Source organism: Cetorhinus maximus, chromosome 4, assembly GCF_964194155.1.
Source record: "Cetorhinus maximus chromosome 4, sCetMax3.hap1.1, whole genome shotgun sequence".
Taxonomy (NCBI): Eukaryota; Metazoa; Chordata; class Chondrichthyes; order Lamniformes; family Cetorhinidae; genus Cetorhinus; species Cetorhinus maximus.
The window spans coordinates 170,467,819-170,492,145 of record NC_135882.1 but is presented as its reverse complement, the minus strand read 5'-3'; the positions used below and the strand labels follow the sequence as shown (position 1 = coordinate 170,492,145).

Here is a 24,327-nt window from a genome sequence, read left to right as displayed (position 1 = left end):
AAGAAAAATCTATATAAATTATTGGAGAAAAAACAAAAAGGAGGGGGAAAATCGGAAAGGGGGTGGGGATGGAGGAGAGAGTTCATGATCTAAAATTGTTGAACTCGATATTCAGTCCGGAAGGCTGTAAAGTACCTAGTCAGAAGATGAGGTGCTGTTCCTCCAGTTTGCGTTGAGCTTCACTGGAACATTGCAGCAAGCCAAGGACGGACATGTGGGCATGAGAGCAGGGTGGAGTGTTGAAATGGCAAGTGACAGGGAGGTCTGGGTAATGCTTGCGAACAGACCAAAGGTGTTCTGCAAAGCGGTCACCAGTCTGCGTTCAAACCCTTTCAGGCAGTGAGTTCCAAATTCCCACCACCTTCTGGGTGAAAAATTCCTTCCTCACATCCCCTCTAAACCTCCTGCCCCTCACCTTAAATCTATGCCCCCTGGTTATTGATCCCTACGCCAAGGGGAAAAGTTCCTTCCTGTCTACCCTATCTATGCCCCTCATAATTTTATACAGCTCAATCATGTCCCCCCTCAATCTCTTCTGCTCCAGGGAAAATAGCCCCAGTCTATCCAATCTCTCCTCATAACTAAAACTCTCCAGCCCAGGCAACATCCTGGTAAATCTCCTCTCTAGTGCAATCACATCCTTCCTATAATGCGGAGTCTAGAACTGCACGCAATCTTCTAGCTGTGGCCTAACCAGCATTTTATACAGTTCCAGCATAACCTCCCTGCTCTTATATTCTGTGCCTCGGCTAATAAAGGTAAGTATCCCATATGCCTTCTTAACCACCATATCTACCCATCCTGCTACCTTATGGGACCGGCGGGCATGCACACCAAGGTCCCTCTGATCCTCGGTACTTGAATAATGGTACCACATTGGCTGTCCTCCAGTCCTCTGGCACCTCTCCTGTGGCCATAGAGGTATTGAAAATTATTGCCAGCGCCCCTGCTATCTCCTCCCTTGCCTCACTCAACAGCCTGGGTTACATTTCACCTGGGCCTGGAGATTTATCTATTTTTAAGCTTGCCAGACCATTTAGAACCTCCTCCCTTTCTATGCTAATTTCTTTAATTATATCACAGTCCTTCTGCATGATTTCCATACCCACGTCATCCCTCTCACTTGTGAACACCGACACAAAGTATTCATTTAGAACCCTACTTACGTCTTCCGGCTCCACACACAAATTACCACTATGGTCCTTAATGGGCCCTACTCTTTCCTAGTTATCCTCTTAATGTACTTGTAAAATAACTTTGGATTTTCCTTTATTTTACCTGCCGATGTTTTTTCATGCCCCCTTTTTGCTCTCCTAATTTCCTTTTTAAGTTTCCCCCCACCCCTACACATTCTATACTCCTCCAGGGCTTCCGCTGTTTTGAGCCCTCGGTATCTGCCATAAGCCTCCCTTTTTCATTTTATCCAATCCTGTATATCCTTCGACATCCAGGGTTCCCTGGATTTGTTGGTCCCACCCTTTGTCTTTACTGGAATATATTGGCCCTGTACTCTCCCTATTTCCTTCATGCATGAGTCCCACTGCTCTGACGCAGATTTACCTAAAAGTAGCTGCTCCCAGTCCACTCAGATAATTTGATTTGAGTGAGCAATGTCATGGATAAATATGTGTCAGTTTTAGCTGTGCAGTTTTAACCCTCTGAAGGTGGTGTAGCCAAACCCCACTCCAGAACTTGAGCACAAATCTAAGTTGACACTACAACGAGTAATTCACCTCCTGACTTCCCAAAACCTGTCCATCATCTATGAGGCACAAGTCAGGACTCTGATGGGATACTCTCCACTTGCCCAGATGACTGCAGTCCAAATCAAGAAGCTCAACATCATCTAGGCCGAAGCAGCCAGCTTGATTGGCACCACATCCGATACTTTAAGACATTCACTCCCTCCACCACCCACGCTCACTGGCTTCAATGTGTACCATCTATAAGATGCACTGCAGCAACTCACCAAGGCTCATTCAACAGCCTCTTCCAAACCCGTGACCTCTACCACCTAGAATGTTAGGAAATAGAGTTTAAGTAAGTTATATGTGTATTTAGGTGTGTTAGGAATAAGGTGTATCTTATTTAAGTTTAAATTGAACATATATTTTTTTCTATTTGTGGGCCAAACGGTAAACCCGGGATTTAGTTTCACTTTTGCGTGGAGACAGCAGGTCTAGAGCTCTGTTTGCATATCTGCATTTCTAGTAAGTTTTATAACCCTTAAAGCGGAGAGCTGAGTTATCGCGGGGGGTGGATAGTGGTTTAGGAAAGTTAAAACAAGGTTAAAAAAAAACTGTGCTGTTGTCTAGCAACAAGGGTCCAGAGTGGAACACCCCCGCCCCCACCCCCACCCCTATCCCCAGGCGCACACACAAAACTAAAAAAAGCAGTTTGAGTTCAGTTGGAAGCAGTTGCCAGCAGAAGCAGCCTAGAAGGAACGGATAGCCAGTGCCAAACCAAAATTCTGTTGAAGCCAGGGCCCCAGAGAGGCTGAACAGTGGAGGGACTGATAGCAAGACCCAAACTAAAGCTGAAGCCAACTGCCAGGAGAAGCAGGACAGAGGAGAAGGAACTGCAAAAGCAGGTTCCAGAAACTAAAAAAGAAAGTCCCCAAACCTAGGGGAGTGGAACAGGAAAGGTCCCAAGAGGCCGGTCTAGTCAGAACATAAGAGCAGGAAACTAGACAAGGTTCTGTTCTGTGGAAGTGAAAGTAAGAAGCAGAGAGGAGGACTGCAAGCTTAAAGAGAAGAAAAGCTGCAGGATTCAGATTTAAAGCAAAAGTGGCTTGTGAGAAGTCAGAAGATCCAAAGAGACAGCTGAAGGTCTGTAACTCTTTACTATGCGCATGTAAAGCAGTGGTGTTCTGTTGGCACAGCTGAGCATTTGAGGGGGAGTGTGTGGAAGGAAGTTTGAGAGAAAGAAAGAAAGAACGTGAGAAGGAGAGTTCGAAAACCTGGAGGTGGACCCTTGTGGAAGGCGTCTGAGAGAAAGCGGTTTTTAGGAGAAGATTCCAAAGCGAGTTCTTGGAGAGTAGAGATTGCAAACCCTTGCTTGAAGGATGGGGTTCAGTGAGGCCGGTTGGCACACAGCATGTCAAGCATCTAGGAGGAGTTGAGAGATCCATAGCGTTTGTTTGGGGTGGCATAGAGCCATAGAAAAGCTACAGCACCGAAGGAAGCCATTCGGCCCTTCTTGTCCATGCCAGCCTGAGGACACCCAGGTGCCTTTTCTAATCCCACCTTCCTGCACTCTGCCCATAGCCCTGCAGCTTACAGCACTTTAGGTGCAGATCCAGGTGCTTTTTAAAAGAGTTTAAAGTTTCTGCCTCTACCACCAACTTGGGCAGCGAATTCCAGACACCCACTACCCTCTGCATAAAAAAGTTCCCCCCTACACCTTCTGCCACTTATCTTGAATCTATGTCCCCTGGTTCTAGAATTCTCCGTCAATGTCACTTGATTTCAAAGTGTGGTGTGTCTGACCACAGGGTGCCTTTTGGTTTACATGGACTGTGTACTTACTGTGGGTATTAGCGTATAAGAGAGTTTTTGCAACCTGTGTTATCCTTACAAATCTGTATATATCTGACAGTATGGTTGAGTGAAGGAGTCTTGTTCATCTTTTCCTGTTTTAGTAAATGTTTTGTTAAAAGTTCATCAGCTGACTCCTGTGACTCTGTTCAGTAGCCAGTCTCCACGTATCTAAACAAAAAAATAAAAGTTCAGATCTATCAAGCCCTGGGATTTGGCTTGTCCAGTAGTAACATCAGCTGGGATCATAAGAAGGACAAGGGGAGCAGGTGCACGGGAAGGCTGCCGCCTGCAAATCCCCCTCCAAACCACACACCATCCTGACTTGGAACTATATCGCTGTTCCTTTGCTGGGCCAGAATTCTGGAACTCCTTCCCTAACAGCATTGGGAAGGAATATTAGCAGATGAGAGGGAGTTGGTTGGTGAGAGAGAAAGGGAATGAGGTGAAACTGATTCTAAAGGGGCAGGCCTCAAATACTTGCTGCATTTAGAAAACAACTAATGCAAGCAATTTTTTGCATCGCTGACTTACATTACCTTTGATAATTAAGGAGTCCTCTCCTTGGGTTTTAAGTGTATTACAGTTTAAATGTTTTCTGATTTTATAAAAGGAGACTGAGGAGCAAGAGAAGGAGTCCATTGGTGGAGACCAGGAGCAGCTTGTTGTACAAGACCAGCCTGAAAAGGAGACTGCTGCACCTGTTGAAACAATATGCACTAGTGAAGCAGCTGAGGTAAGGGTTGGTATGTCACAGCATGTCAGTGTTTAAACGGCAGACTCAACAGTTACAATCATTGGAACAGGAGTAGGCCATTTAGCCCCTCAAACTACTTCTTCCATTCAGTGAAACTTACGTGATAGGATTGAAAGCCACATACCCATATTTGCTAATGACACAAATTCAACATTGGAAGCATAAAATTGCAAAAAGAGACATGGATAGAAACTGGAAAATGGATTTCGGTGAAAACAAATGTTTGGTCATCTGCTTTGGACCTGAAAAGAGGGTAAATAGTGAAAAGGTGGAAACAGCGGATATGCAAAGAGGCTTGGGAGTGCAGGTAAATAGCTCATTAAAATGTCATGAACTGGTGCTGAAAATGATCAGAAAGGCTAATGGAATGCTGGCCTTTATATCTAGAACACTGGACTCCAAGGGGATAGAAATCATGTTTCAGCAGCACAAAACCCTGGTCAGATCATACCTGGAGTACTGGTGTACTGCCAGGATACCAAAATTGTGATTGTTGCGTTGTTCACTCCTGAAAAGTAACTATGAAGCAGCAAGATGTACCCTGTAGTAGCTTTATTTAAAGGGTCAGGCACTCTGATTTCTGGTAAGTAAAATTTATATAACTTTTTCTCTTGGAGAGTGCCTGAAAGTACTCTGGTGTGTCTTGGATGGCATTTTGGTCCATTTGCCAGAGTGTTGCTGCACAAGGATGGCAGAGGAGAAGGTGCCATGTCCATACACAGGCTGTAATAGGTATGGGGGCAGCAGTAGTAATGCCCCTGGGACTGCAGGATATCAGTGTGATGGAGCATTGGCTGCAGAGCAGACAAACTCCGTGCAATGAAGTTTTAACCAAACTCCCTCATGCTCCTTGACAATGAAAAGAGGCTGTCCGGCCAGCCAATACACCTAGCATCCTGGTGTGAATGCCCATTCTGTGTTCTCCTGTATGCCACCCCATCAGGGTCCCCATCTGCTACAGCAGTACTTGTCTGCCACGTAGGGAGCAGGCAAAAGAACGGTCCTTTACTGCAGCCTTTTTCATGGCCATTTGTGCCACGTGCACGTAATGATCCCAACTTTATGCTAGACTCCACAATAAGTGTAGTGCCAGTGTCTGATCAAGTGACTGAGCCTCCTCTTCAGTGCGGTGCTGTTGTGCTCTCCCTTCCCCCTCTGGCTGCTGTGGCTGGGCAGGCAGCAATTCTTGGGGGTCTGAAAGCCGGGACCTCAGAAGGGGATGGCTCTTGCGAGGGAGGAGGTTTGGGATGGGAAGCAAGAGGTCCGTGGTCACACCATCTGCAGATTGCTCATCATGCTAGGTCATAGGATGAAAGTGAGCTGGGAGTTGAGAAGGGGCATGTTGCAAGAAGATGCTGAGCACATTGAGGATGACAGCAACATGAGATGTCACAGAGAACCATCTCCTCTGTAGGGCTTGAGAGATGTAGGCGTCTTTGTCGTTAGCGGGCTCTACGAAGTTCTCTTCTATTGTATGGTGGGTATGAGATGTCATATGAAGATAAATTACTGTCATCTGCCTCCCCCACCCCCCCAACCATGCCTGAAATTCAAATTCTAATTGTGTTTAAATCTCCAACACCTTGCTGTTCCTTATCTCTAACCTACCTCCACCCTTGCCAATTTCTCTCCTCCTTAGACTCAGCATCGTTAAGCCTCTGAAGAGCCAAGGGGCATTGCTCTTAAATTTGCTTTCCAGATGTAAATTATTGAAAGAGTAAATGTTTCAGGTGGGACCCTTCATCCGTACATGTTGAACTTTTCCTGCTTTTGTTTCCAGAATTGTTTGAGGCTGGGTGGGAAGATTTAAACCTCAAACCTTTTTTATGATTTTCGTTTCCTCACAGGTTGAAGAGGCACAGCCAGTAGAAGTTGCCGAAGAGCCAGCTGTAATTGTGGAAAATTCTTCCCAGGATATCACTTCCCAAGTGCCAGATACACTATCAGAGACGGAATCATCTGTCTCTGTCACTAAACAGAATAACCTGCCTCCTTCACAAGGTCAGCATTTGAAATGTGGCCAGGGTTGTCTGTGTGTGTGTGTGTATATATATGATCTTATGAAGATCAAACAAGTTATAAAGTACATTAAGCTATAACTTGCAAGTTTTTTTTAGCATGACGAAATAAGGGATTTAAATATATATATATATATAGAGTAAGTATGATTTGAACCTACAGAGGAATTCTAATAGCCCACCTGTTACACCAACAGACCACCAACTAGGCAATAAGCCTATTGCAGCTTTCGTTCAAACATGGGCAATGAATTCCAGAGGAGAGTGTGACAGGCCTTGACATCAAAGACAATATTTGACCAAATGTGGCATTGTGGAACCCTAACAAAAGTGAAGCTAATGGAAATCAGTGGAAAAAATACTCTTCACTGATTTAGAGTCATAGGAAGATGGTTGTTATTGGAGATCAATCATCTCAGTCCCAGGACATCACTCTAGGCATTCCTCCAGGGCAGTGTCCTGGCCCAACCATCTTCAGTTGCTTCATCAATGATCTTCCCTACGTCATTAGGTCAGAAGTGGGGAAGTTCACTGATGATTGCACAATGTTCTGCACCATTCGTGACTCCTCAGATACTGAAGCAGTACGCATGCGAATGAATTAAAAAAACAGATATCACACCATAGGAATGCTTTATAAATGTTGAGGGGGGCAATGTTTTAATCTCAGCATGCACCAAAACTGCTCTCTTTCTGGATTGAGAGGCTGAAATGGTTTGTCAAATGAATGGCTCTTTTCCTTGCCACAAAAACAGAAAATGCTGGAAAAACTCAGCAGGCCTCACAGCATCTGTTAACGTTTCCAGTTCGTATGACTCTTCTTCAGAGCCAAAGCTTGTTGGCAGGCGTGTAGCAATTTAGAAGGTTCTGCAGCTTTTTGTATGCTGTAGTTTCCATGATCTGTAATGATGCTAATCTACAGTTGCCTAAGTGTATTTTTTATTTTGTCTTAATGTGAGGCATAGCAGAACACCCAAGTATTGAAACCAGCTGTTCCTGTAATGACGACAGCCTAATCTTCACATGATAGCTCATGGGATAAATGCACCATGGTGACGGGGTGGACTGTGGCAGTGATGCTGCACCAGGAAAGTTGCCACTTCAGTTGCTGTCTTTGTTGAGTTTGCCGATGAGGGTAGGCATTAGTTCACGTTCCGCCTCAGTAATCAGTCATGCTGCATAGAAGGTAAAGTCCGTGCAAAAGTCAAGTCAGAAGAAAACTGATGGCTTCACGGTTGATTAGTCTGGCATTCATTATTGGTTTATTACTGATATTTGGTCTCTTGGCGCAGTACCAGAGGTCTGGTGGGATCATACTTGCCTGCAATTTTCTACTCTCTGTTGGAATGGAGGAGGGAAGGAAAAATAGCTGCATTATCATAAATATAGACCCACAAATTCATCTCAAAAATAAGAACCCTCTACCATAAATCCTAAGCCACAACTACACAGAGTTCAAAGTTTGCAAGGTGGGAAATGAAAGTTACTCTGGAGGATTCCCCTCGAATCCAGCTATTCTCAGAGGACTGTGGCATTTTTTTTGAGTAGCCCCTGCAGAAATAAATAACTTTTAAGATTGATGTGTCTTTTAAGAAAATTGTTAGGGGAAAGGAAGAAGCAAATCTGAGTGCACAAAATACATAGTTATAAACCATGCTGTTAATAGTGGTTATTTTGATTAATTCTTTTATATACAATAGAGTTTGTGTTTTGTTTTTTAAAAAGTGAAATCTTGTGGCATAGTTCTGTTAGTTAAAACGACATATTCACATTTCTTTTTAAATGTTAACAGCCCCTAACAGGGTCGTAACAAAATTGCGGGCTCTTGGCGGGATTTCAAATCCACAGACTAATACGAGGAGCCCTGGGATATTGGCTAAGGTTTAACCTAACAAAGATTTCACAGTGAACTTTTATTGTATTAATTGAGAAGCAGTTATGGCGCAGTCAATTGCTAAAACTTTCCTGGAGAAGGAAGATTTATTCCTGAGTGTTTTGCAACGATTAACAAAGGTTAAGTTAATAGCATTAGCCGAAAAGTTGGAGTTAGAGTTAAAAATGAGGGCTAAAGAAACAAAAGTAGTGAGTTTTTGGCACACAATTTGGAATTAAAAAAGGAAAAGTTAACCCAGATAGCAATTCAGTTGATATGACTGGAATTCAGTTACAGATGAAGCATTAAAATAGAACACAAACTATTGTGTATAAAGGAATTAATCAAAACAAGCACTATTAACAGAATGGTTTATAACTCTGTATTTTATGCGCTCGGGTTTACTTCTTCCTTTCCCCAAAAATTTTCTTAAAAGACGCGTCAGTCTTGAAATAGGAAAAGAAATGGAAATGCGAAGGCTTGAAATTGAACTCCAGAAAGGGAAGTTAGCAAGGAAGAAAGAGACAGTTTCAAAGAGAAAGGGAAGAGGGACAGTTTGCGCTGGAGAAAGGAAAGCTTAGATTGCATGGTGAAAGAGGCTGGATAAATAAACCATTCGAAAATGAACAGCTATGGTGAATGGGGATGGTAAGAGCAAATGAGTAAATTCTCTCCGAGATGGTCGAGAAGATAGTGTAGAAGGGTGAGTCAAAGAGACTGACATTTTCTCTCACACGGAAAATTAGACACGTGAAGGTAAGTGGTTGGATGTTAAAGCCTATATCAGTGGCATCGGTGCAAATAGCAGGAATTTCCACAGAGAAAGCCGCCTCAGAAAACGAAGCGTGTGAGAGATCCATTGCTTCTAATGATTTTACAGTGGGAGTGGATAGAGATGTGAAGGGTTTTAAGCGATTTAGATTTGAAGGGGAAGTCACTCCATTTTTATCCGAGGAAGAATATAAAAAGATTGTCATTCTAGTTTGTTAGCAAAAGATTTAGACTTTTCATATAGTTCACTGAATAAAGATGTATTAGTAAGGGGTATTGATGGGAAGTGTGTTCCTGTACCATTGTATAGAGCGAATTTAAATTGTGCCCTGGTAGAGGGTTCTATTGTTGGCATTGTTTCTAAAGTACCTATTAGAAATACAGATTTTATATTGGGAAGTGATATAGTGGGCAATGTTGTTTTTCCACAATCTGGCACATAATGCCACTGTTCAGGAATGGTTCCTTTGAGGAAAAACTCCTTGCTGCTTGTGATCCAGTTACGAAGCAAACTGATGCTAGAAACAGCACTGATGGAATTAACTCGAGGAATGAACAGTAGAAATGCAGCAAAAGTGTCTGCAGAATTTCCAAATCGAAATTCATCCACAGAAGGATAAAAAGCAAAATACTGCGGATGCTGGAAATCTGAAACAAAAACGAGAGAGTCTTACGGACTCGAAACGCTAACTCTGTCCTCCTCTCCACAGGTTCTGTCAGACCTGCTGAGTTTTTCCAGCAATTTTTGCTTTTGTTTCATCGCAGAAGGGACTGAGACCTCAGAGTGACCTGAAAGGGTTAACGACAGTTAACGCTGCTGAATTAAATGGGCCTGTCACTGCTGAGTCAGCACCAGAATTAACAATGTGTGATGAAAGTGCCAAGATGCAGTGTACAGTCACAAAAACCCAGATGACTGGACTGAGTTCAAAAGACCAGTTACAGCCTCCAAATGATTGGAATAAAGTATTTTGTGAATTGCTCGGAAGACACAAAAGTATTGGAAAGAAAATTGAAGGCCCAAAACGATGAGGCTGTCGATATTGCTCGGGAAGACTTAAATAAAAGTTGGTCTGAATGAGATCAGGAGAAACTGAAAAATGTTCATAGATCAGATCAGACCAGACAAGAATATCAGACCATAAGACATAGGAGCAGAAATTAGGCCATTCGGCCCATCGAGTCTGCTCCGCCATTCAATCATGGCTGATAAGTTTCTCAACCCCATTCTCCCGCCTTCTCCCCATAACCTTTGATCCCCTTACCAATCAAGAACCTATCTATCTCGGTCTTAAATATACTCAATGACCTGGCCTTCACAGCCTTCTGTGGCAATGAATTCCATAGATTCACCACTCTCTGGCTAAAGAAGTTTCTCCTCATCTCTGTTCTAAAAGGTCTTCCCTTTACTCTCGAGGCTGTGCCCTCGGGTCCTGGTCTCTCCTACTAATGGAAACATCTTCCCCCACGTCCACTCTATCCAGGCCTTTCCGTATTCTGTAAGTTTCAATCAAACCATCTTTTTGCTCCATCTGTCAATGCAGATTAAAAACAGTACTGCTGTGTTAACATGACGTCCAGTTACATATCGAGGCATGTGGGGGTAGGGTGGGGGAGAGTGGAGCTTGTGTGTGAGTTGCTGCTGCTACGGTGCTTTCTGCTAATGGAAATCATACGAGTGCATCCTCCTGGTGGACCGGAGACGCGCCTTCATTGCGACGAGCTGTGTCCGTTACCTCAATCCTGTGTTTTTTTCCCTTCCAGCAAAATCTGAAGAAAACTGGGAGTCACCGAAGCAGATCAAGAAGAAGAAGAGAGCAAGAAGGGAAACATGAGCTTTTTTTTTTGTATTCAGTGGTCAGTTGTTATGCAAAATAATCCTGAAGAAAAGAAATCTGTTTATGCAATAATTTGTGAAAATGTACAGAATTTTATAGAAGAAAATTTGACTGTAATTTTTATTAAAACTTATTGCAATGTGCATGAGCAAACTTGATTTGATACAATGTAACAAACTTCAAGTGAAACACACTGATGCTGTCTACAGCCACGTTCATGCTGGGTCTAAGTTTGTTGACACTAGGAAACATGCTATTTTTTGTCCTTTCTTTAATTTTTTTCTTAAGGGTTTGGGGGGGGGGAAAAAAAAATCTGTGCAGAACCAAATCATAACATTGTGACCATTGGCACCACACACTAGAGATTCGCGACTTAAAAAAAAAGTTGACTTTTAAATTCAGAAACTGGGCCGTTTACGAAGGGTGATTTCTAGGGAGAGTCATGCTTTTCTGTTTTTCTCACACGCCCAAACTTGGGTCTGCTTTCAAAGGAATGAAAAAGCTGCAGTTGTTCTTGGGAGGGAGCAGGAGAGTCTTTGAATTACAGAAGGCACATCACTTTAGGAAAACACGTAGACAGTCGAACACTTTTTGAACATGGCGTTCAAACAGTATAGGGTTGAGCATAAAGCAAAAGATAAAAAGGGAAGGAAACATTTAGATAGCTTTAATATTTGTGGACAGAATTACAATTTATATCAGGAATGACATTTTACTGCCTTAACCTGTAGTGTATAGAGAGAAAGGTGTTTAGATAACAAAGGGATATTACAGTTTTCTAAGAATCATTTAAATGCCGATTCATAACAATGGGAGGGTGGGTGGGTCGGGAGAAATTAGCAGTTGCGTATGGTGGGAAGCTGTTTAGCGCCAATTAACATTGGAGAGACACTGCAAAATATCCAGCTGTTTAGACATTTTTTTTTTTTAAAAATGTCAATCTTGAGATGCCATTCCTCTGCTGATTTAAAGTGGGCCTCGTCTAACCTGCAGTTCGGTTCTGCCGAAAATTTGCCCCTGCTCCCCAAAAAAAAAACCTCGTGGGAGTTGACACCGTTCAGTAGTCAGTCACTAGACTTTGCCAAGCAGCGTAAACCCGATGGATACCAGGTCACTTGGCAGCAGAAAGAACTGCTGCTGGTCCAAGGGCCTCATTGCTAGTGCTTTCACACAGCTTATCACAGTTAAGAAGGCTAACGACTAGAGAAGGAAGCAAATCAAATTGGATAAGAGCAAACGGAAATAAAAGGTTTATAAATAGCGGTCAGAGTTAAAGCACAAATGTTTTAAAAAATACAAATCGTTAAACTGAAATAGTCTGGGCAGAACCTCAACCATAGCCCTGCAGGTAAAGATTCCAGTTTCTACTTTACAGTGTTGGCATCTGAGTATTGTTAGGAATGACTGGTGAATGCTATGCCATGTGCATTGTTTAATAACTTTACCAAATGTACATTCTATTGGATGAGGACCACGGTATTTTACACCACCTACTTGAGTTAACCTGATCATCGTAAGCCATGATTATTGTTTTTGAATGAGTGTGAAATGTTCATGCTGCACAGTGAAGAAAATGGAGCATAAAGTTTAAATGAGCTGATACTAATGGTACTTAGTCCACTAATCTACTGTGTCATGACTGTTACTTAGTTTGGTGACACCAGATTGCTAAGGTTTTGCAAAGTTTAAATAATGAGTGTCATTATGCTCCCAGTAACCTGCCTTAATTGGTTATGACGTGGTATTTGTTGTGCTTTCGTAATTACCTTGATTACTAAAGTTAAACAAATGTATTTATACCTGTTTCAGAAACATAGCAAGTATGTTTACATGTTCTAAAGTTTGTTAAAATGCAATGAATTTCTAAGTTGATTTGTTCAAATAAATTTAGCAAATTAATATGCATGCATTGTATGTTTCTTCAAAGCATCTTGTGGCAGTGCATATAGGTCATCGAGACCAGTTCTTTTACTTGTTTGTGGGATGTGGGCGTCGCTGCAAGGCCAGCATTTGTTGCCGACCCCAATTGTCCTTGAGAGCAATGGGTCCTTGAGTTAACCACATTGCTGTGGGCCTAGAGTCAAACATAGGCCAGATCAGTTAAGGAGCAGATTTCTCTCCCCAAAGGACATTAATGAATCAGATGAGTTTTTACAGCAATCGGGGATAGGTTCACGGTCACCATTAGTGAGACTAGCTTTATATTCCAGAATTTTTAAAATTGAATTTAAAGTACATCAGGTACCATGATGGGATTTGAGCCCAGAGCATTTGCCTGGGCCTCTGGATTACTAGCCCAGTGACATTACCATTTCATGTTGCGTAGGGTTAAAGGGTGCGTAACGTGAAGGGGCAAGGAAGAGGTAAGTCGAGTGCGAGAAGGAGGAGGAGAGGTGTGGGAAGAAGGAGTGAGCAGGGAAAGGAAAGGGACAGTGGGAAAAGGGAAGGCCATTCTGAGGAAGTGGAATTGAAGTAGGGGATTTGAGCATTGAAAAACCAGCCATTGAGGGAGGAAAAATATAACCCATTGAGGGATTACTCCAGAGGGAGAAATGCAGGTGCAGGGGATGGGATGGGGGTATGTACTGTTGATTGGGGGGGGTTGGGGTATTAGTCTGAGACACACAACTGCACCCAGTGGGAGGAGGCAGGGGACTTGGCAGCCAGTGCACGAGTTGAGATGGGAAATGTAGCCTGCAAGGTTCAAAATATTGTTTTAGAGGAAAAGTAGGAACAAAAGTTTGTTTGGTAGAGGTGGGATGGGGCGATATTGGGCTGAAAACGTGCTCAGTGATGTTCGCAATGTTTTTATAGCTGCCGAAAGACAGTATTCTGGTTACTTTATATCTGCTTTGCGTGGCGATTATACTCTTTTTTTTCCCCCCCTCCCTGTGTAGGAGAGTGGTATTTTTCAGTCCTGGCTGAGTTTTAAGTCTCTATTGAAACGATAAGAATGAAGTTTCCGATTCAACATGGGTCACAGTAGTTCCTGCAAAGTGCGGCTCGCTGGAGCGATCCAAACTGTCGGAGGCAAAATGTTTTTATGTTGGAAGCGGGCAATAGGAATATGGGTCCCATGTTTCTCATGAGTGGTTGTCACACATCTTGATTGACCTTAATTTATTCGACAGCACTGCAAGCAAGCTGGGGGGGGTTCAGTGTGATGACACTTCAAATGATGACTGTCTGAAATATGTAACTGCACAAAATGCTTCCCCAGCTTGAAGTAAATTGTTGGATGTTTTACACCAGCCTGTATAAGCTCTGTCTTCATTGTTAGACACTTCCACACTGTGGAGCCTGGGACTATATCAAGGGCTGGAAATCACCTTGGGCACCCTCGCATCTTACAAACAGCCCGCTTTGAGATTTGAATTGACTTCAACAGAAATCAGGTTGTGTAAAAACCCAATGACGTGCTTTATCATATATAGTTTAACTCCTTGCTCCTATTCATCTGCATGTATTTCAAAGATCTTAAACAGAAGGAAAGTACTGTAGACACTGAAAATCTGAAATAAGAAACAACTCTCAAGGGCAATTGGGAATGGGCAATAAATGCTTGGATGAGTTATAAAAAATTGCTGGAAATACTTAACAGGCCAGGCAGCATCTAGGGAGCGAGACAGAGAGGCAAACTTAATAAGTTAATATTTCAGGCCGCTAACCTTTCATCAAAACTGGAAAATGTTAAGAGATTTAATAATTTTTAAACAAGTATGGAGTCAGGAAAAGAGGGAAGGAAAGAACAATTGTGGAAAGGACTGCGATTGGGTAGATTGGGGAAAGGCTGCGATTGGGCGGATTGAGGAAGGGCTGCGATTGGGCGGATTGGGGAAGGGCTGTGATCGGGAACATAAGAAATAGGAGCAGGAGTAGGCCATTTGGCCCCTCGAGTTTGCTCCGACATTCAATAAGAGCATGGATAGAAACAAACAATAGGTTCTGAAATCACGAAGTTAGTCAAACAAAAGCAAACAATTGATGGATGTGATGAAGGCATCCAATAGATAGAAATTAGAGGAACTTTTCTGCACAGCAACTGTTAATAGCCTGGAACTTGCTGCCTACAAGAGTGGTGGATGCAGAAACATTCAATGATTTCAAAAGGAAGTTGAATGGGCACTTGAAGGAAATAAATTGTAGGGCAATGGGGGATCAAGTGGTGGAGTAGGACTGACTGGATTGCTTGACGGGGAACCGGCATGGATTCAATGGGCCAAGTCATGACCTCCTGTGCCGTAAATTACTGCATGACTCTATGAGAACTGGAGGTGGAAGACGAAAGCACCTTCAAGGAGTTTTGATTGAAGGTTAGTGTATAGAAAAGTATTTCATAGAAGAATTATTATTATATTGTAATGCCACTTGCTGCTTCATCACTCCTTGACAATGGAGCACAAATTTAATAGCATAGGATAAAAGAAAGTACTTGCATTTATATAGCACCTTTCACAACCTCAGAATGTCTCAGAGCTTTACAGCCAATGAAGTACTTTTGAAGCATAGTCACTGTTCTAATGTAGGAAACACAGCACCAATTTGCGCACAGCAAGCTCCCACAAATCGCAAAAGGCTTGGATCTTGCAGTCAGCAATGAAACGGAGGCGTACATCGTTGACTGCATTTAAAAGTAAGTTCCTGCCTTTTTTGTAGGCTGCAGCAGAACATCACCAAGGCAAATGGGGAGGCCAGGTGCTTTGCTTCCCAAACTTTCTCCCAGTGTGACTCCCATTTTAATGTGTGAAGATGGATGTTATCTTTTCTAATATTTTGGGGAATATGGTGGTATTGTGTAAAGAAGGGTGTGTGTGTGTGTCCATGGGTAATTAAACTGGGGGAAGGTGAGTGAAGACAGCTCGTCTGTGGGAACAGAGATGAAAGGTAAAGATGCTAGATGCATGCATTTGTAATGCGAGGCTATGATGAAGTTGGAATTACAAGTAAATAAGTTGGGTTTTTAAGATTGATATTAGGTGATAGGTCAGGACTTGACTTTTCAGCTGCTAAATTTCAAAGGGAGTTTAAGGGACTTTTACAACTTAACAAAGGTTTCAGAAGTGAACAAGGGAAGGTTATTAAATTTTATTTGACCCGAAAGTGGAGGCAATAGGAAGACATGAAAGATTTTTATATTTTGGAAAAGTTGAGTTCAAAGAGGTGCTTAGCCAGACAGGTGGCTGAGGTGGTGGTGGGAGAGCATTTTAGTGATAGGGATCACAACATGGTACAGATTAAGTTTGTTATGGACAAAGAAATCGACAAGTTGCAAAAAAATGTTTTGGATTGGGGAGAATGGATTTTAGTAAAATAAGGCAGGATCTGGCCAAGGTAGACAGGGAACAGTTACTTGTGGGGAAATCTACAGAGGAGCAGTGGGGGGTGTTCAAAAAGGAAATGGGGAGGGTACAGGCTCAACATGTTCCCTCTAGGGTGATAGGAAGGAGTAACAAGCCCAGAGAACCATGGATGACCAGAGATATTTAGGTTACGATGAGAAGGAAAAGAGAGGCTTTTAGCAGGTACAAGGGAAGCAAATCAGCAGAGGCATTAGTGGAGTACAGACAGTGCAGGGTGGAGCTTAAGAAAGCAATTCGGAGAGCAAAGAGGGGATATGAGAAAGCTCTGGCTGGTAAAAGTAGGGAAAATCCCAATATATTCTAGAAGTATATCAATGGGAAGAGGATAACCAGGGAAAGAGTAGGGCCCATTAGGGACCAATGGGACAATCTATGGGTGGAGCCAGAGGACATCGCTAGAGTGTTGAATGAATACTTCACGTCCATCTTCACCTAAGAGAATGAGAATGAAGGTATCGAACTTGGGGAGAGAGACTGCGAAGTTCTTAAGCAAGGTATTGGAGGTGTTGGCAGGCTTAAAAGTGGAAAAATCTCCAGGTCCAGATGATTTGTGTCCCAGACTGCTGAGGGAGGTAAGGAAGGAGATCACAGGGGCTCTGACCCAAATTTTTAATTCCTCTCTGGCACCTCCCCTGTGGCCAGAGGACTGGAGAACAGCTAGTGTGGTTCCGCTATTTAAGAAGGTTTGTAGAGATAAGCTTGGGAACTACAGGCCAGTGAGTCTCACGTCAGTGGTAGAGAAACTATTGGAGAAATTTCTGAAGGAGAGAATCTATCTCCATTTGGAGAGGCGAGGTTTGATCAGGGATAGTCAGCATAGCTTTGTCAGAGGGAGGTCATGCCTAACAAATTTGATTGAATTTTTTGAGGAGATGACCAGGTGTGTAGATGAGGGTAGTGCAGTTGATGTAGTTTATATGGATTTCAGCAAAGCCTTTGACAAGGTCCCACATGGGAGTCTTATAAAGAAGGCAAATGCACATAGGATACAGGGTAATTTGATAAGGTGGATTCAAAATTGGCTTAGTTGTAGGAGACAGAGGGTGATGACAGAAGGATGCTTTAGTGACTGGAAGCCAGTGTCCAGTGACATACCACAGGGATCTGTTTTCGGTCCCCTATTATTTGTCATTTATATAAACGACATAGATGACTATGTGGGGGGTAGGATTAGTAAGTTTGCGGATGACACAAAGATTGGATGAGTGGCTAACAGTGAGGTTGAGTGTCTTGGGCTACAGGAAGATATAGACGGGATGGTCAAATGGGCAGATAAGTGGCAGATGGAATTTAACCCTGAAAAATGTAAGGTGATACACTTTGGAAGGAGTAATTTGACAAGGAAGTATTCAATGAATGGCATGGCACTAGGAAGTTCTGAGGAACAAAGGGACCTTGGCGTGTGTGTCCATAGATCTCTGAAGGCAGAGAGGCATGTTAGTGGGATGGTGAAAAAGGCATATGGGACACTTGCCTTTATCAATCGAGGCATAGATTACAAAAGTAGGGAGGTCATGTTGGAGTTGTATAGAACCTTGGTGAGGCCACAGCTGGAGTACTGTGTGCAGTTCTGGTTGCCACATTATAGTAAGGATGTGATTGCACTGAAGGGGGTGCAGAGGAGATTCACCAGGATGTTGCCTGGGATGAAGCATTTAAGTTATGAAGAGAGGTTGGATAGACTTGGATTGTTTTCGTTGGAGCAGAGAAGACTGAGGGGCAACCTGATCGAGGTGTGCAAGATTATGAGGGGCATGGACAGGGCGGATAGGGAGCAGCTGTTCCCCTTAGTTGAAGGGCCAGTCACAAGGGGGCATAAGTTCAAGGTGAGGGGCAGGAGGTTTAGGGGGGATGTGAGGAAAAACTTTTTTACCCAGAGGGTGGTGACGGCCTGGAATGCACTGCCTGGGAGGGTGGTGGAGGCGGGTTGCCTCACATCCTTTAAGAAGTACCTGGATGAGCACTTGGTACGTCATAACATTCAAGGCTATGGACCAAGTGCTGGTAAATGGGATTAGGTAGGTAGGTCAGGTGTTTTTTATGTGTCGGTGCAGACTCGATGGGCTGAAGGGCCTCTTCTGCACTTGTGATTCTGTGATAGGACAGTGGAGTCTAGGATGAAAGGGAAAAAAAGATAATTAAAGAAAGATGTTGAGTTGTGTTGGCTGTGTGGGGGAGATGTCCTGAGACCAGCTCTGTGCTTAGAAAAGTTGTGAATTAGAAGCAGCCATCCAGTTTCAAGCCAGAAAAGTCTTTGTTCTCAGGAAGCAATCTGTTTCTGAACTTTCTTGGATTCCCACAGCAGAGTGGAAGAGAGCAAGAAGTCATGTGGTATAATAAAGTAGCAGCAGTTTTTGCCTTGGGTAGTATTACTGGATTTCCATGACTAAAAATCCATGAGGAAGCTGTTGCCAAGTTGTTTACCTGTGTGTCCTGACCAAGTGGGTTTTTCGGGGGGATGTTCTGTTTCAACTGTGTAATTTTAACCTTGTGTGTTTAAGCTTTTTTTCTTCTTAATAAGTCTTTTAATTTTAAAATCCTAAAAGTGTTACTGGGATCAATAGTTTTGTCTAATTTTCAAAATACAAAAAAAAGGTTATGACTTGGCTCGCTCAGCCAATAACATTGGCTGCTGTTGTAACAAAGGTCTCAGACTGAGCAACCCTGGGATGGGCGGACAGTGGGGGAGGGGCAGGGAACTTCAGCTGCTGAGCAGCAAGCATGGGGCGGTTCAGCTCCTGAGAGGGAAGAGGAGGCTCAGCCTGGCGAGAATTGTTTAAACTGTGCAGGGTTTAAAAAGAAAACAGACACCTACCTTTCCACAGGCTTTTTTTTTTGCAGCAGCAATCGAGGTGTCAAAGGTCTGTCCACTCGGCCGTACTTACCAACAAGAAGAGAGCGAGGATTTAAAGGGGCCTTGTAGCTGTTGGCATTCAGCCCAAGTTCCATTACTGCCTTGGAACTGGTTACCCCAAAAACCCATCTCGCAACCCCACAGAGGTGGGTTGGGGTAACTGTGGCACAACCCACAGTTTGGGAAGCCTTGGCCTAAGGGCACAGTGTGTTCCCAGTGAGGCCATGCCCATGGGGCGAAGGCACATCACTTGGGGCCAGCCTTCAGCTCAACGACAGCTAAGTGATTTGAATGATTTTAAATGATTTTTTTTTAGCCTGCTTTTAGTTCCAGCTCCTCCCCACCTGACACCTCCAAACCCCCCCCCCCACCCCCACGCCCCCCCCACCCCACCCCGCCACAGCTCCCAACCCCCCACATCCCCGGCTCTTTTCCAACATCGGCGGGATTAAGGAGCTGGGGATGAGGGGAGGGGGCAGCAGTGAGTGGGTGCTGGGGGTCGAGGTGCTGGGGAGGAGGGTTATTCCAGAGGGAGAGTGCCGGGGAAGCTGTGGGCTGCTGGGGGAATGCGGGAGTGTTTTCAATGCTTGTGGGGAGGGCACCTAAATTAATCAATGTAAACACTAGGATAAAGCGCAGGGCAATCAATCCAAGTTTGCGTGTTGGCAGGTGTTGGTGGGACCACCTTTCTGGACTCCTCCCTGGGGCCTAGTCAGGCTCACCGGCTTTGAACACAAGTCAGCTGTGGTCTTGTTGCAGCCCTCGAAAGCTGGGAACCTCAACAGCGTTTGCCGCTATTGGGGCCACACATTGTGGCCATTGCTTTTAGTGATGTTGGGTGAAGGATAAATACTGGCCTGGAAGAACTCCACTGCTCTTCTTCAAAATAGTGCCGTGGGATCTTTTATGAGACGGCAGTCAGAGGCCCAGTTAAATGTCTCAGCCAATAAACTGTGCCTACAACAGTGCGGCACTCCCTCAAGTACTGCGGAGGAGTGTCAGCCCAGACTATAGTGCTGAAGTCTCTGGAGTGTGACTTGAATGTACAACCTTCTAACTTAGGGGCAAGTTAGCTATAACTGAGCTAACACTGACACCTAAAGTATATTTGAATAAAGAATGTCTATCACGCTCATTTATGAAATATAATTCTTCAGAGCTGAGAGTTTTTTTGTTTATTCGTTCACGGGATGTGGGCATCGCTGGCTAGGCCAGCATTTATTGCCCACCCCTAATTGTCCTAGAAAAGGTGGTGGTGAGTTGCCCTCTTGAACCGCTGTAGTCCATGTGGTGTAGGTACACCCACAGTGCTGTTAGGAAGCGAGTTCCAGGATTTTGACCCAGTGACAGTGAAGGAATGGCGATATATTTCCAAGTTAGGATAATGAGTGGCCTGGAGGGGAGCTTGGAGGTGGCGGTGTTCCCATGCATCTGCTGCCCTTGTCCTTCTAAATGGCAGAGGTCATGAGTTCGGAAGGTGCTGTCGAAGTAGCCTTCATGAGTTGCTGCAGTGCATCTTGTAGACGGTACACTCTGCTGCTACACTGCATCAGTGGTGGAGAAAATGAATGTTTATGGATGGAGTGCTAATCAAGTGGTGCTGCTTTGTCCCGGATGGTGCCGAGCTTCTTGAGTATTGTTGGAGCTGCACTCATCCAGGCAAGTGGGAAGTATTCCATCACACTCCTAATTTGTGCCTTGTAGATGGTGGACAGGCTTTGGAGTTGCAGGAGGTGAGTTACTCGCTGCACAATTCCCAGCCTCTGACCTGCTCTTGTAGCTATAGTATTTATACAGCTGGTCCAGTTCAGTTTCAGATCAATGGTAACCCCCAGGAAGTTGATAGTGGGGGTTTCAGCAATGGTATTGCCATTGAATGTCATGGGGAGATGGTTAGATTCTCTTTTGTTGGAGATGGTCATTGTCTGGCAATTGTGTGGTGTGAATGTTACTTGCCACTTGTCAGCCCAAACCTGGATATTGTCCAGGTCTTGCTGCATTTGGACATGGACTGCTTCAGTATCTGAGGAGTTGCGAATGGTGCTGAACATTGTGCAAACGTCAGCGAACATCCACACCTCTGTCTTTAGGTTGGAAGGAAGGTCATTGATGAAGCAGCTGAAAATGGTTGGGCCTAGGACACTACCCTGAGGAACTCCTGCAGTGATGTCCTGGAGCTGAGATGATTGACCTCCAGCAACCATCTTCCTTTGTACTAGGTATGACTCCAACCAGCGGAGAGTTTTCCTTTGCTGATGATGGAGAGTAGACTGATGGAACAGTAATTGGCCGGGTTGGATTTGACCTGCTTTTTGTGGACTGGACATACCCGGGCAGTTTTCCACATAGCTGGGTCGATGCCAGTATTGTAACTGTACTGGAGCAGTTGTGCTAGGGGTGCAGTTAGCTCTGGAGCACAAGTGTTTGATACTATTGCCAGAATATCAGGGCCCGTAGTCTTTGCGCTATCCAGTGCCTTCAGCCATTTCTTGATATCACGTGGAGTGAATCGAATTGGCTGAAGACTGGCAACTGTGATGCTGAGGACCTCTGGAGGAGGCTGAGATGGATCATCCAGCTGGCACTTCTGGCTGAAGATGGCTGCAAATTCTTCAGCCTTATCTTTTGCACTGATGTGCAGGGCTCCTCTATCATTGAGGATGGGACATTTGTGGAGCCTCCTCCTCCAGTGAGTTGTTTAATTGTCCACCACCATTCAAGACCGGATGTGGCAGGACTGCAGAGCTTAGATCTGGTCCGTTGGTTGTGGGATCACTTAGCTTTGTCTGTTACTTGCTGCTTATGCTGTTTGTCACGCATAAGTCCTGCATTATAGCTTCACCAGGGTGGCACCTCATTTTTAGCTATGCCTGGTACTTCCCCAGGCATGCCCTCCGGCACTCTTCATTGTATCAGGGTTGGTACAATTTGATTGTAATGGTAGAGTGGGGGATATGCCGGGCCATGAGGTTACAGATTGTGGTTGAATACAATTCTGCTGCTGCTGATGGCCCACAGCACCTCATGGATGCCCAGTTTTGAGCTGCTAGATTTGTTCAAAATCCATACGAGTACACATACGTACATACGAACATATGATTTAGGAGCAGGAGTAGGCCACTTGGCCCCTCAAGCCTGCTCTGCCATTCAATAAGATCATGTCTGATCTGAATGTAACCTCAATTCCTGCCTCCCCCCCAATAACCTTTCACCCCCTTGTTAATCAAGAATCTATCTAGCTCTGCCTTAAAAATATACAATGGCTCTGCTTCCACCACCTTATGAGGAAGAGAGTTTCAAAGACTCATGACCCTCTGAGAGAAAATATTTCTCCTCATCTCTGTCTTAAATGAGCGACCCCTTATTTTTAAACAGTGACCCCCTAGTTCTAGATTCTCCCACAAGAGGAAACATCCTCTCCACATCCACCCTGTCAAGGCCCCTCAGGATTTTAAAGGTTTTAATTAAGTCTAAGTTCCAGTGGATACAAGCCTAACCTGTCCAGCCTTTCCTCATAAGACAACCCATCCATCCCTGGTATTAGTCTAGTAAACCTTCTCTGAACAGATTCTAATGCATTTACACCTTTCTTTAATTAAGGAGACCAGTACTGTTCACTGTACTCCAGAGGTGGTCTCACCAATGCCCTGTATATCTGAAGCACACCCTCGCTACTTTTATAATGAATTCCCCTCACAATAAACGATAACATTCTATTAGCTTTCCTAATTACTTGCTGTACCTGCATACTAACCTTTTATGCTTCATGCACTAAGACACCCAGATCCCTCTGCATCTCAGGGCTCTGCAATCCTTCACTATTCAGATAATCAGCTTTTTTATTCTTCCTGCCAAAATGAATGTTTTCACATTTACCCACGTTATAATCCATTTGCCAGATTTTAGCCCACTCACTTAACCCATCTATGTCAGTTTGTGGCCTCCTTACACCCTCTTCATAACTTACTTTCCTACCTATCTTTGTGTTGTCAGCAAATTTAGCCACCATTCCTTCTGTCCCTTCATCCAAGTCGTTTAGGTAAATTGTAAAAAGTTAAGGCACCAGCACTGATCCCTGTGCCATACCCCTCTTCAGATCCTGCCAACCTGAAAAAGACCCATTTATGCCAACTCTCTGCTTCCTGTTAGCTAACCAATCTTCTATCCATGTCAATATGTTACCCCCTACCCCATGAGCTTTTATTTTCTGCAATAATCTTTGATTTGGCACTTTATCAAATGCTTTCTGGAAATCTAAGTATAGTACATCCAGCGGTTCCCCTTTATCCACAGCACATGCGACTCTTCCAAGGAACTCCAATAAATTGGTTAAACATGATTTCCCTTTTACAAAATCATGTTGACTCTGCCTTGAATTTTTCTAAGTGCCCCGCTATAACATCTTTAGTAATAGCTTCTAACATTTTCCCTATGACAGATGTTAGGCTAACTGGCCTATAGTTTCCTCCTTCCAACTCCCTCCCTTTTTGCTATTTTCCAATCTAATGGAACCTTCCCCGAATCTAGGGAATTTTGGAAAATCAAAAATTGCTACAATCTTCAGCCAGAAGTGCTGAGTGGATAATCCATCTCAGCCACCTCCAGAGGTCCCCAGCATCACAGTTGCCAGTCTGCAGCCAATTGAATTCACTCCATGTGACATCAAAAAACAGCTGAAGGCATTGGATAATGCAAGGCTATGGGCCCTGACACTATTCCGGCAATTGTACTGAAGAAATGCTCCAGAAATTGCCGCGCCCCTAGCCAAGCTGTTCCAGTACAGCTACAACACTAGTATTTACCCAGCTATGTGGAAAATTGCCCAGGTATATCCTGTACACAAAAAGCAGGACAAATCCAACCCAGCCAATCACCGCCCCATCAGTCTACTCTCCATCAGTAAAGTAATGAAAAGGGTCATCAACAATGCTATCAAGCGGCACATGCTTAGCAATAACCTGCTCACTGATGCCCAATTTGGGTTCTGCCAGGGCCACTCAGCTCCTGACTTCATTACAGCCTTGGTTCAAACATGGACAAAAGAGCTGAACTCCCGAGGTGAGGTGAAAGTGACTGCCCTTGATGTTTGACCGAGTGTGGCATCAAGGAGCCCTAGCAAAACTGGAGACAATGGGAATCAGGGGGAAAACTCTCTGCTGGTTGGAGTCCTACCTAGCACAGAGGAAGATGGTTGTAATTGTTGGAGGTCAGTCATCTCAGCTCCTGAGCATCACTGCAGGAGTTCCTCAGGGTAGTGTCCAGAGCCCAATTACCTTCAGCTGCTTCATCAATGACCTTCCTTCCATTATAAAGTCAGAAG

General features: G+C 44.0%; 1 protein-coding gene across 4 annotated transcripts in view; it reads left to right on the top strand.

The window, feature by feature from the left end:
- LOC144680029 (protein LYRIC-like) overlaps positions 1–11,091 on the top strand; it is a 73,404-nt gene extending 62,313 nt beyond the window's left edge. For all 4 annotated transcript variants that reach the window (XM_078541126.1, XM_078541124.1, XM_078541125.1 and 1 more), the window contains 3 exons: positions 4,150–4,272; positions 6,141–6,294; positions 10,720–11,091. In XM_078541126.1, coding sequence (XP_078397252.1) covers positions 4,150–4,272; positions 6,141–6,294; positions 10,720–10,790 — 348 coding nt within the window. In that variant the 3' untranslated portion in view covers positions 10,791–11,091. The remainder of the gene's footprint in view (positions 1–4,149; positions 4,273–6,140; positions 6,295–10,719) is intronic.
- The last annotated feature ends 13,236 nt before the right edge of the window (positions 11,092–24,327 follow it).